The 12,552-nt window shown below is 45.3% G+C and overlaps 1 protein-coding gene across 1 annotated transcript; it reads left to right on the plus strand.

Annotated features, from left to right (window-relative positions):
* Positions 1 to 7,154: 7,154 nt before the first annotated feature.
* On the plus strand, positions 7,155 to 9,322 carry LOC132005927 (zinc finger and SCAN domain-containing protein 4-like). The gene is made up of 3 exons (XM_059383444.1): positions 7,155 to 7,502; positions 8,344 to 8,509; positions 8,595 to 9,322. Exons 1-3 carry the CDS (start codon positions 7,155 to 7,157, stop codon positions 9,320 to 9,322), a joined length of 1,242 nt encoding a protein of 413 aa, XP_059239427.1.
* The last annotated feature ends 3,230 nt before the right edge of the window (positions 9,323 to 12,552 follow it).

Below are 12,552 nucleotides of genomic sequence, written 5' to 3' on the forward strand. Positions count from 1 at the left end.
GGCCCTCATTTGGGGACACGCAAGCTTAAGGAGCTTATGGGCAAGCAGTTCCAGGTTTCTAAATTAGGGTGTATGGCCCAGGATGTGGTTGGTAGATGTCAGGTGGTCAATGCGAGAGAATCTAGAATGGGATGAGGGAAAAGAGGAAGAGGTAAGGAACCAGGAATTTATTGGGAAATGGATTTTACAGAGACGAAACTGGGAAAGTATGGACACAAGTATATGTTAGTTTTTGTGGATACCTTTTCAGGCTGGGTAGAGACTTTTTCTGCCAAACATGAGATGGCAGGAATAGTAGCCAAAAAGCTACTAGAAAAAAAAATAATTCCTAGATTTGGGTTGCCTCTCATAATTGGGTCAAACAATGGCCCTGCATTTGTGAGTTCAGTCTCACAGACATTGGCTAAGGCCATAGGAACTAATTGAAAACTACACTGTGCCTACCGGCCCCAGAACTCTGGACAAATAAAAAATGAACTGGACTCTTCAAGAGACCTTGACAAAGTTAATTCTGAAGACTGGTGATGGAGGCGTGGAATTTCCTCCCTAGGGCATGATATACACCCTACTTAAACAAGGTTACCCCTTTTAAAATAATGTTCAGGAGAACCCCTCCACTCTGCCCATGGCTACAATAGGTTGCCCTAATGGAAATGACTTATCAGTCTGTACTCCAGTCACTGTAGGCTCTACAGTCTGTCTTAAAAAGAGCACACGCAGGGATCTGAGCTGCCTACACTGAGACAGAGATGGAAATAAAACTGCTTCCTTACCAACCCGGAGACTTGGTTTGGATACATCGCTACCGAATGAAAAACTTGGAGCCTCGCTGAAAGCGAGGGACCATTCAATGTCATCCTGACCACCCCCACGGCAGTAAAAGTAGAAGGCATCAGGGCTTGGATTCACGAGTGTCATGTCAAACGAGCTGAAAACAAGGACACCCTCTGGAAATGGGAGCCACTGCTGGTGGACCCCACTAACTGTGGACTAAAACTAAGACTCAAAAGGGTTTCATAAATTGGTCACTTTAAACCCTGTTCCTACTCAGCAGCAGCCAGAGGACACCTCATCGGCCTAAAACAACCCAATAGAAAATCAGAAAAACAGTGGATGGAACAACACTCAAGGTTAACAACACCTTAGGTCAGCCTGTTTTCACCCTCAAGAACTGGCTGAAGAGTCAAAGAACTGACTAATCTCCAAAGAAAAGGGGGGAATGTTAGGGCCAATTTAATGTTAAAACCTGTTTAACTATTAGGGCCTGCTTAGCCAGGCAACTCCTTATTGCCTAGGTAGCCATATTGTTGTTTACATCCACGGACTTCATTCTGGGAATAAATGCCCTGGTAGTTCCTGGTATGGTTCCGGGTATTGATTCCAGGAGTAAATGCCTTAACAGTAGAAGCCACGTACCGTGTGTCTGTGGGTATGCCCTATAAAACCAGCCTGTGAGATCGGGGGGCGGGGTCGCTCTCTTCAGAGGTGGCCCTGGCTGGTCAGTCTGACTTCTAATGCTTGGCATAGAATAAAGCTCTACATAACTTTCACTTTGTCTCAGTCTCATTCCCCTGGCCAGTCAGTCTAACTTCTAATGCTTGGCATAGAATAAGGCTTTGCATAGCTTTTACTTTGTCCCAGTCTCATTCCTTTGATAATGGACCCCAACATAGGGAATTATGGCCAAAGATTGAATCTGGGTTTCAAAGTTGTTTGGATGGCAAGACTATTAACTGAAGTTGAGGGTGTTGGAATATGAGCTCAAGGTGCATTTGAGACATTCATGTGGAGACACTGGATTGAGGAGTTAGGAGGGCATTTGGAGTAGACTCAGGATTTTAGCTGAGATTGGGCACTTACTGGCTGGTCAGTTAGCCTGAAGGATGACTAGAGGGAAGAGGCCACAAGGTGATGGTGAAGCCAGTCTACTTACTTGATGGCTGCAGCTGCTTCTGCCATCAGATGTGAAATAGACAAGGCTAAATGTCATGTTCATATTTCAAGGACAGGGAGGTAAGAGAGACACAGTGCAAAGGAATGCCTTTAAGTCTGATAGACAAAGAGGAGGACAAATAAATGAATGGAGAATGTGGGAAAGGGTGGGATGCAGAGTATAATACAGACAGTAATTTCAAGGGGAAGAAATATCTTTTTTCCTGAGTCACAAAGACAATCTATAATAAAGTATATGATATTATTATTTGTTATGGTTAATACGATTGCATGAATAATTCTAAAATCTATTTTGTCTAAGTGTTGCTAGCCTTGTTTCATTTTCACTTCCATTTGCACGGCAAATGCTTTTTCATCTCTTTGCCCCAGTCTGCAGACATCTTTAGGTCTGAAGAGGCTCTTATAGGGAGCATAGACATGGCTCTTGCTTTTTAATCCATTCTGTCACCCTACTTTTGACTGGAACATTTAGACCATTTACATTAATTATTGCTAGGTATGTACTTATTCCCATTCTGTTACTTGTTTTATGGTTGTTTTGTTGTTTTTCTCTGTTCCTCTTTCCTCTTGCTCTCTTTTATCATGGTTTGCTGGCTTTCCTTACTGATATATGGTGATACATATTTCTGTTGTGTGTGTATATATATATCACATATATATCACTATATATATATGTATCACATATATATCACTATATAGATTTATATAGTGATATATGGATCCTTTTCTCTTTACCTTTTGCATACATACTACCAGAGGTAGCTGGTGCCTGCCAGGTGATTTAAGTGAGCAATTAGAGTGATTTCCTCAACTCTTCCCTTACCTGAAGTCTTTAATTTGGATCCAGCCAAATCTAAGATAGGCCTTGATTGCCCCCAGCGTTTCCCCCTGGGCTTTGTAGTTTCTAGAATCTGAGTTTCCTCTAACTTTTAATTTCTCTGTAGTGATTTTGGGATATAGTCTGCTGCCCATCTTTCAGTTCCCTGAAACTGTCTTGAGATAGCTACTCCATAATTCCCTCTAGTCCAGTCTGATCCTACCCCCGCCTCCACTGCTGCCACAGCATTTTGGGGAGGCTTTTCACCTTGTCTTGCTGGAAAATCTATTTCAATTTGACACATACTGAGGAAGACCTTCCAAGTGCCAGGTTCCATGTAGACTGCTGTGGGCAACCTAACAGATGAAAATCCCGGCCCTCCATTTGATTAAGTTCCATGATGGAGGCAGGGGAGTGATAAATGAAAAATAAGATAAGTAGGTAGAATGTTGAGCTTGCCCAATGGCGATGTATCTCTCATCTTCTATGGAATGGTTTCACTCCTCATGAGAGAGGCAGCAGAAGTGCTGAGTTTCATAGAATCTCTTCCTGTTGCCTTTCTTCCTACTCAGTGCAGGACAGTTCCCCACCAGCCAGATTTTCAAACCAGGAGCCTCACACCACTGTAACTTCACCTTCACACTGTCCTTATATTAAGTGTCTCAGGTCTGATGTACTTTCTCAACATAAAGATAAACATGGATTTCTCTCTTCCCATTGAAATGATCTTTGCTCTAATCCCCGTGGGCTCTTTGCTGAACTGGGGTCCTGGGGATTGCTCTGATTCACCAGCCTGGGACTGACACAGGAGGAGAGAACATTAGCCTGGTTCTCTACCACACTTGCAATCCAACAATCTCAGGAAATTAGAAAGTACTAGCAAGTTTGTGTGAGACTCACTCAAGACAAAACTTGGCCAGAATTTATGGGAGACTAATGCTAATCTTGTGTTCTCCCTCAGTGTGAGTGTTGTCACATCTCACTGCAGAAATATTAGTGTGTTTGATTGTGGCCAATTGCTCCCCGCCACCAGGGATGTTATCTCATGTGTCGGAGAGCTGAAGCTGGAGCAAAATGGACATGCCATCAGGGATTCAGTTAACAGGAATATTTTATCCAATCACGTCTGTTAAACGCATCATCGACCCCACACCCTATAAAAGGGAGGAGCCTTAGGCAGTCAGAAAAGCCTGTGGAGATTTTGGCCCAGGAGTACCCAGTTGGAAGGTCAGTCTTCTGAGTAGGTGAGTTTCCAGAACAAAAGGGAAATTTCCAGTTTTGTTGCTCCTGTTTTGTGCATGATTATGTGGGTATAATCATTGCGGGGAAACATCTAGTTGCAAAAATATGGGGCTTATTCAGGCATTAGGTATGGTGTGTCTCTCAGTTGAATGTGGGCCCCCAAAGTTAGGGCAGCCAGATCGGGTGGAAAGCGGTGTCCTAGCAGGTGAAAGGATTCATTGACGCAGAACGAAATTGATAGAAGTTTACCAAATACACTGCAAGGCAGCCAGCAGCTCCGCAGAGAGACTGCTTGTAATGAATGGGCAATGGGCTGGGGGCCGTTTTTAAAGAAGGAAGGTGGGGAGGTATGGTGACATAAGGAATTTTTCAGGTTTTTTGGTAGCTATTCCTGCTTGTAAGTAGCTCATTGATTAGTTAGGGCTTCTGGATGATTTGAGGTGGGTCACCTGATGGGGATTGCTGTGGTCCTTTCTGCATTCCACTGCTCAAGCCTGTTGCCTAAAAGCGGCCCCTGCTCTGCTGGGGATGGTCTATTCTGACTGATGCTCTGGCTCCATAGGTATTGATGTTGTGGGCTTTGTAAAATCCTGGCCAGATTGAAAGAGTTCTCCATTTGGAAGCATTTTTGTATAGCTGTGTTGTCTTGTTAATTTTGTTTCTTGTAAGACTTTTTTAAAAAGATTGTATTTATTTACTTGCCTGAGAGAGAGCTGGAGCACAAGCAGAGGGGAGGAGCAAAGGGAGAGGGAGAAGCAGACTTCCTGCTAAGCAGGGAGGCCGGTGAGGAACTAGATCCCCGGACCCTGGGATCAAGACTGAGCCACCAGGCGCCCTTCTAGTAGGACATTGTTATGTTATCTTGTTAGAGTGTTGGTCCAGAGTGGATTGGGGTGGGGACAGGGGCCAAGAGTCAAAGGGTAAGTACCAGCCATTCAGCACACCCTTACAAAGGCTTACCTTGTGCTAGGGTCTGTCCATGTGCTTTACATATGTTAACTCATTGAGATCCAGTGACAACTCTAAAAGCTCGGTGTTTTTAAGAATTCTGTGACGGGGGGCTTGGGTGGCTCAGTCGTTAATCAGGTCATGATCCCAGGGTCCTGGGATCGAGCTCCACATCAGGCTTGCTACTTCATGGGGAACCCTGCCCCTCCCTCTCCCACTCCCTCTGCTGTGTTCCCTCTTGCTGTGTCTATCTCTGTCAAATAAATAAATAAAATCTTAAAAAAAAAAAAAGAATTCTGTGGCAGATGAAGACCTTATTGGTAACTTGCTGGGGCCGAACAGCTTGTTCCACATCAAACCTAGCAGTCGGATTTTGAATTCCAAGTTCTTAATCATGATGCTCTACAGTGGTATCCCTGTGGGATTGAGTACTTGTGACTGTGTGGTCTGTGTGTGCCTGGGGTGGTCCTGAAGAAGAAAACTTGTGGGGAGACACAGATGAAGAGAGCTGCAGGGGGGAGAAAAAGACGAGTGTACCTGGATGTAGACACCTAAGATGGGGGTAGAAGAGTGAGATGGCCCAGGCAAGGCCTCCAGAGACCAGGAAGGACTTAGCACTTTTTCCTGATGGCAAAGGAAAGTAACGTAGGGGTGACTTGAGGAGATTAGCATTGTATACCAAAGTCATCTGGATTAGGGAGAGGGAAAAATGTATTCCATTTTCTTCTGTGTGGTTCATCTTTATTTCACTTCTAGATGGGATTGGGATGGCTAATCCTGTCAGACTTACCAGATGAGGATGACACTGAAATATCTTCTAAAAAAAACCCAGTTCATTTTCTGTGCCCACGTAATACACCGATTCCTCATCTTGTTGTTTTATAATATGACATTTCTTTTTTGTTTTTTTTTTTAAGATTTTATTTATTTATTTGACATAGATCACAAGCAGGCAGAGAGGCAGGCAGAGAGAGAGGAAGGGAAGCAGGTTCCCCGCTGAGCAGAGAGCCCGATGTGGGGCTCAATCCCAGGACTCTCGGAACATGACCTGAGCTGAAGGCAGAGACTTTAATCCACTGAGCCACCCAGGCACCCCTATAATATGACATTTATTAAAATGATGTTATTTTTCAGTAATCTCTATACCCAACATGGGGCTCAAACTCACAACCCTTAGATTGAGTTGCATGCTCTACCAACTGAAACAGCCAGGCACCCCAGTAGGAAATTTCTTAAAAATACAGATCCTGGGCTCAGTGTTAAACCTCTGCCTTAAGCTCAGGTCACGATATCAGGGTCCTGGGATCGAGCCCAGCACTGGGCTCTCTGCTCTCTCGGGGGAATCGTTAAAAAAAAAAAAAGGTTTATCATCAGTAAGGTTGATTAATTAACCTCATTAACTAAAAGAGGAGTGTCTTTTTATATGCTCTTGTGTAACACTAACATTCTTTCTTTCTTTTTTTAAAAAAGATTTTATTTATTTATTTGACAGACAGAGATCACAAGTAGGCAGAGAGGCAGGTAGAGAGAGGGGGAGGTAGACTCCCTGCTGAGCAGAGAGCCAAATGCAGGGCTTGATCTCAGAATCCTGAGATTATGACCAGAGCCCAAGGCAGAGGCTTAACCCACTGAGCCACCCAAGCGCCCACATTATTTCATTCTTAAATGTCTCATAAAATTCACTAGTGGAGTAATATGGGCCTGAAATTTATATTTTCTTTTTGTTTTTTAAAATTATTTCAGTGATATAATTAAATACACATTTCTTCTATTTTTAGATTGTAGTTTTTTAAAGATTTTATTTATTTATTTGAGAGAGATTGAGGGTAAAGAACAGAGGGAAAGTGAGTGGGAGACGCAGACTCCCCACTGAGCAAGAGCCCTAGGTGGGACTTGATCCCAGGACCCTGAGATCATGACCTGAGCTGAAGGCAGAGGCTTAAACCACTGAGCCCCCCAGGCACCCATAACTTATAGTTTTTAAGGATCCACCACTATCAGTGCTATGCAATATTTGACTATTATTTTAGCTAGTAAAATAAGATTAAAAAAATACATCCAGTATTATTTATAGATGTCCTGATTTTGTTTTGAAACAGATCTCCAGAAACACTGGACTTCACAAACTGAATCCAGGAAGTTGAATCTCTGATAAATATTCCTAAGAATAGATTCATTTCTGTGTGAACCATCTATGGATGACCCTGGATTAAAACACTTTACACCCCGCCAAGGACCTGCTTTCCAAAATGCAGAGGACATTTCGGAGTTCCAGGATGCTCGGCACAACTTATTTCAAAATGGTAATGGCTCCCATGCAAAGCAGGAACTGCAAAGACTCTATAAATCATTTTACTCATGGCTGCAGCCAGAAAAACACAGTAAGGATGAAATCATTTTTCAAGTGGTCCTGGAACAGTTCATGATCAACAGGCACTGGAGTGATCGGTCTACATTGAAGAGGAAATGGGAATCCAGTGGCAGAAACCTGGAGAAATTCATGGAAGATCTGACTGATAGTTCTGTGAAGCTACCTAACCTAGTGAGTAGAAGGTTCTTTTTCCCCTGGAGTGAAGGGCCGAAAGGAGTAAGGAATAAGTAGTCAGTAGGAGGCAGCTGGAAAAGAAAGAAGTTATCGCAGATGCCATTATTTGTCAGATCACACTCTTCCTCACCAAGGGGAATCTTTAGCAACCAAAGTGAGCAAAAGTAAAGTGTTCTAGCCATTCTTTCAGTGGGATGTAATATACAAACCAACATATTAATTTAGTTCATCGAGATTCGTTGGAGAGGGATTCCTGGGTGGCTCAGTGGTTTAAAGCCTCTGTCTTCAGCTCAGGTCATGATCCCCAGGGTCCTGGGATCAAGCCCCACATCAGGCTTTCTTGCATTATGGGGAGCCTGCTTCCTCCTCTCTCTCTGCCTGCCTCTCTGCCTACTTGTGATCTCTCTCTCTGTGTCAAATGAATAAATAAAATCTTTAAAAATAAAAGAGAGAGATTCATTGAAGAGATGGTAGAAAAACTCACTGAAAAGTTGTTGGTTGGGCAAAACTTCAAGTATGAGATGAAATGCCTTAACAAGAGCTGGATCTTCCCTCAGAAAACTGTAGTATTCACCTTCTTTATTTTTAAAGATTTAATGTATTTGAGAGAGAGTGTGTGCCCGAGCAGGAGCGAGGGGTGCAGAGGGAGAGGGCGAAGCAGACTCTCCACTGAGCAGGGATCCTGATGTGGGCTCAATCCCCGGACCCTGGGATCATGACCTGAGCAAAAGGCAGATGCTTAATGCCAGAGCCATCCAGTCTCCCCTTCATCTTTTTTCATTAGGAAAGATATATTAGTGAAGAGTATGTAACAGTTATCACTGTTTGTTTATAACAGGTCCGTGTCCACATGCAGGGACAGGAAGCCCTCTTTACTGAGAATATGGCTTTAAAAGAAGTAATTGTCCATCTAACAAAACAGCTGTTAATAGGATCCCCAGCAGGGACATCCATGAGGACACCTTCCTGGACTCCCCAAGATACTTCCCTGGAAACAGGACAAGGTGAGTGTGGTAAGCCAAGGTACCAGAGGGATTCATGCGGCTCCTTCTTGGGCACGACTTCACCGAGTCACTTTATCCCCCACAGGAGAGAAAGCTAAAGAAAATGGCGACAACATTTATCCCATAAATTACAGTATTACCAGTCAAAGCAGTCAAATACCTTCCCTTCTCATTATCCGAGAAGAGGACAGTGTTTCTTTGAAGAATCCGCTTAGCTCCAGAAGAGCAGCTCTAGGCACATCCGGGTCCCAGGAAGGGGCCCTGGAAGAACCCTTCTATCAAGATGTCCTTACAGAGGGGAGACCAGGGTTTCTCTCTCAGCCGGTCAAGGTCACCCCTGAGCCTGTTCCTACACACCAGAGAACTGAGGGGAAATCCCCATGTAGGGAACAGCAAGGAGGATGCCGTGAAACACAAAAGTCATACAGATGTGAAAAGTGTCCTAGGTTCTTCAGATATCTCTCTCAGCTACAAGCCCATCAGAGAAGACATAAGAACGAGAGGACATTTACTTGTGCTGAGTGTGACAAAGGCTTCTTCCAGGCGTCAGACCTACACGTGCATCAGAAGATTCATGCAGGAGAGAAGCCTTTCACGTGCAGCATGTGTGAAAAATCCTTCAGCCACAAAACCAACCTTCTGGCCCATGAGAGAATCCACACAGGAGAGAAGCCCTATGAGTGCTCCCTCTGCCACAGAAGCTACCGCCAGTCATCGACCTACCACCGCCACCTGAAGACTCACCAAAAGAGGGCCTCCAGAGGGCTTCCTTCCACACCAGGAGCTTCCTCAGGTGCAGCCCCAGTGGAATGACGTAGAAATACGAATGCAGATGCGTGTATTTCCATGGCACTTCCCTGTTTAGAACGTGTCATTTCCTCATTATATTGTCCGTGTACTGTCTTCACTAAAATGTGAGGTGAGGGGGGCGCCTGGGTGGCTCAGTGGGTAAAGCCGCTGCCTTCAGCTCAGGTCATGATCTCAGGGTCCTGGGATTGAGTCCCGCATCAGGCTCTCTGCTCAGCAGGGAGCCTGCTTCCTCCTCTCTCTCTCTCTGCCTGCCTCTCTGCCTACTTGTGATCTCTCTCTGTCAAATAAATAAATAAAAAATCTTAAAAAAAAAAAAAAAAGTGAGGTGAGGGAGAAATTTCTCAGTTTGCTCACTAGAGTATCTCATGTGACTAGAAAGGTGGCTTACAGATTTCAGGTAGCCAACAAAGAGTCTGCTGCATGAATGCACGAATGTGTAATGTTGGTGTTTATTCCTAAAACCCAGCAATGTTCAACCATAGGACACCAAGAGCAGCTCCCAGTGTCAAGGGATGCTTTCCCTCCTGCTCCGCTGTCCTTTGTCCACACTTTAAAAAAAATTTTTTTAAATTTATTTATTTGACAGAGATCACAAGTAGACAGAGAGGCAGGCAGAGGGAAATAGGCTCCCACTGAGCAGAAAGCCAGATGCAGGGCTCAAGTCCAGGACCCTGAGATCATGACCTGAGCGGAAGGCAGAGGCTTTAACCCACCGAGCCACCCAGGCACCCCTGGAAACTTGTTTTAATTTGGTAATATACACATTTGGATATAAACATGCACAGTTTATTTAATCATCTTTTAATTTTTCTCCCCCTGTATGTAAGGGCGTGTTTTCAAATCAATAAGTAATTTATAGCTAGCATTATGCCAGCCACACCTGCGTTGGGTAAGTATCTGGGGTGTAAAGTTCTTTTTTCCCCCATGCTCCTGGAGGGAGCTCTTCCCACCCACCCCCGCCCTAGGCTTTGCTCCTGTCTTTGGTTGATAACTGAAAAGGGGCGGGGGTTGCCACTGGCCTCTCCAGGCAGTAGCCACCCCTGGAAAGGCCCCAACTGCAAGATAATCAGCTTTTTCGCCTTTGTTCTTTTTCTTTTCTTTTCCCTCTTTTAGCAAAACCTTTTATAATGGCTCTTATCTGTAGACAGTTAATTGTCGTTCCTCCCCGGGCGCTGACCACTAGACCATCTCTCCCAGCGGTGGGCTCCCTTTCTAGGGTGTCCCGCTCAGCCTCAGAGGGCTGGGACTACAAGCCACCCCAGGAGGGATGCGGGGTAGGGTGGGGGCAGCCAGGACCCTTAGCATGAGTCCGAGAGGACTATGCTGGGAACCTGCTGCCTGCCCCCACAGGGAGGGGTGCAGGGGTGATCTTTCCCAACCACTACTGAAAAGCACTGAGCGCTGCGCAGGGGTCTCCCTCTCAGCCCTCAGCAAGTAGCGGGGTTCCTCCGGGGAGGTGCGTGGCTGGGTGGTTGGAGACCTCCTGATCCCCGTTACCAGAGGCGCTCGGAGAAGTATTGCATCTGGGAGCTGGAGAATAATTCCTCCTCCTTGTCGGGATCGCAGCAGCCGGGAGAGTGGTGTCCCGGGTGCATTGCTGGGCTGGGAACAGGGTCTGTACTTGAACAGGGAGCCTTCCAGGACGGCGCAGACAGTAGGCTCAGTAAACAAGCCCGGCAGTAAATGCTCAAAGGCATCTCTGGGGGCCTTTCCCCAGAGTTCAGAATCGTCCCATTCCCCTTGCAGAGTCTTTAAGGATCCAACAGAGCAGCAGAAATTACACTTGGAGAGGCATATGAAAGTAAAGAATTTATTGTACTCACAGGTCCTAGAAAACAGAGGCCAGGTGCAGACTCAAGGGGCCAGATGGGAGGAGAGCCCAGGAAGGCAGTTCAACAAGCAGGAGAGGACCAGAGAGAGACAGAGAAACAATAAACACCAACAGGAGTCAGAGATGGGAAAGCAAGGAGGGGAACTTGTGTCAGTGAACAGCATTCTCACACTGGTGTATTTGGTCTCCTGGTCTTCACAGGCTGTTTGTGGGGATGCTGAAGCATCAGGGAAGTAAAAAGTTTAAAAATTTTTGGCATACTGAGTGTGTCTGTGTGTTTGATTGTTGTGTTTGTGTCCCTAATAGCATCTCTATAAAAATAGTGAGTAATAAGCATCAGGCTGAAAATCTCCATGCTCTTCTCTTTTGGGCGTGGGTTTGTTAGGGTACAGAGTCAACCACCCCTCAATTAAACAGAGAACACTCTCGATAATGCAAGTCACACAGCGAGGTTTATTTCCAGCTAGCTGGGGTCCAAGTATCTGCGCGGCGCAGGGGGTTTCAACAAGGACCCCGAGCACTCAAAGCCAAGGGTTTATATAGCATTTTTTTAAAACATCCAACTCACAGTAATTTTCCATCACTTCAGAGACCATACATACTTTTGGCTTCCGCCCCCCTGGTGGTTTAGTAAGATAAGCTCTCTTCAACATCTGGTCCCCCCTGGCGCATCCACCTAGCCCCCCTGGTGGTTTAAGCTGATTAACTGCTGGGGGAGGGGGTTGTAGTGTGGGGTACTTTCTTGGAACTAAAGCAGTGAGGGGGTCCCTGGAACTAAAGCAGGGAGGAGGGTCCCAGGAACTAAAGTAAACTAGGGGAAAGTTTAGCCCTTGGGCCTGAGATGGCTGCCCAAGCTAAGATGGCTGTACTTATGCTAACGCACTCTTACATTCCCCCTGTTAGTTGTTCATAATGAGGAATCTTGCTCATTTGTAGGGCAGTCATGGGGGCCCTCAGGAGTGGGCAACTTTTCGTACTGCTGTCTTAAGACTATGAGCTGAACGGTATTAACACAATCTTTTACAAAATTAATAAGCTTATTCAGAATGCAAGGGCCAAAAGTTAGAATGAGCACAAGCAAAACAAATGGGCCAACTAAGGTAGAAACTAGGGTGGTGAACCAGGGAGTCCTATTAAACCAAGCCTCAAACCAGTTCTCCTGTGCTTCCCTCTCCTTCTTTCTCTTGACTAATCCTTCTCTCACCTTAGCCATGGATTCTTTCACTACCCCAGTATGGTCGGCATAAAAGCAGCATTCTTCTCCTAATGTGGCACATAGTCCCCCTTGTTGGAGGAACAACAAATTAAGCCCCCTTCTATTCTGGAGTACTACCTCAGACAAGGAGGTAAGAGATAAAGGAATGGTTAAAGTATACTTACAGGATCTTGGTAGATCTGCTGG

The sequence above is a fragment of the Mustela nigripes genome, chromosome 17, assembly GCF_022355385.1.
Source record: "Mustela nigripes isolate SB6536 chromosome 17, MUSNIG.SB6536, whole genome shotgun sequence".
NCBI lineage: Eukaryota > Metazoa > Chordata > Mammalia > Carnivora > Mustelidae > Mustela > Mustela nigripes.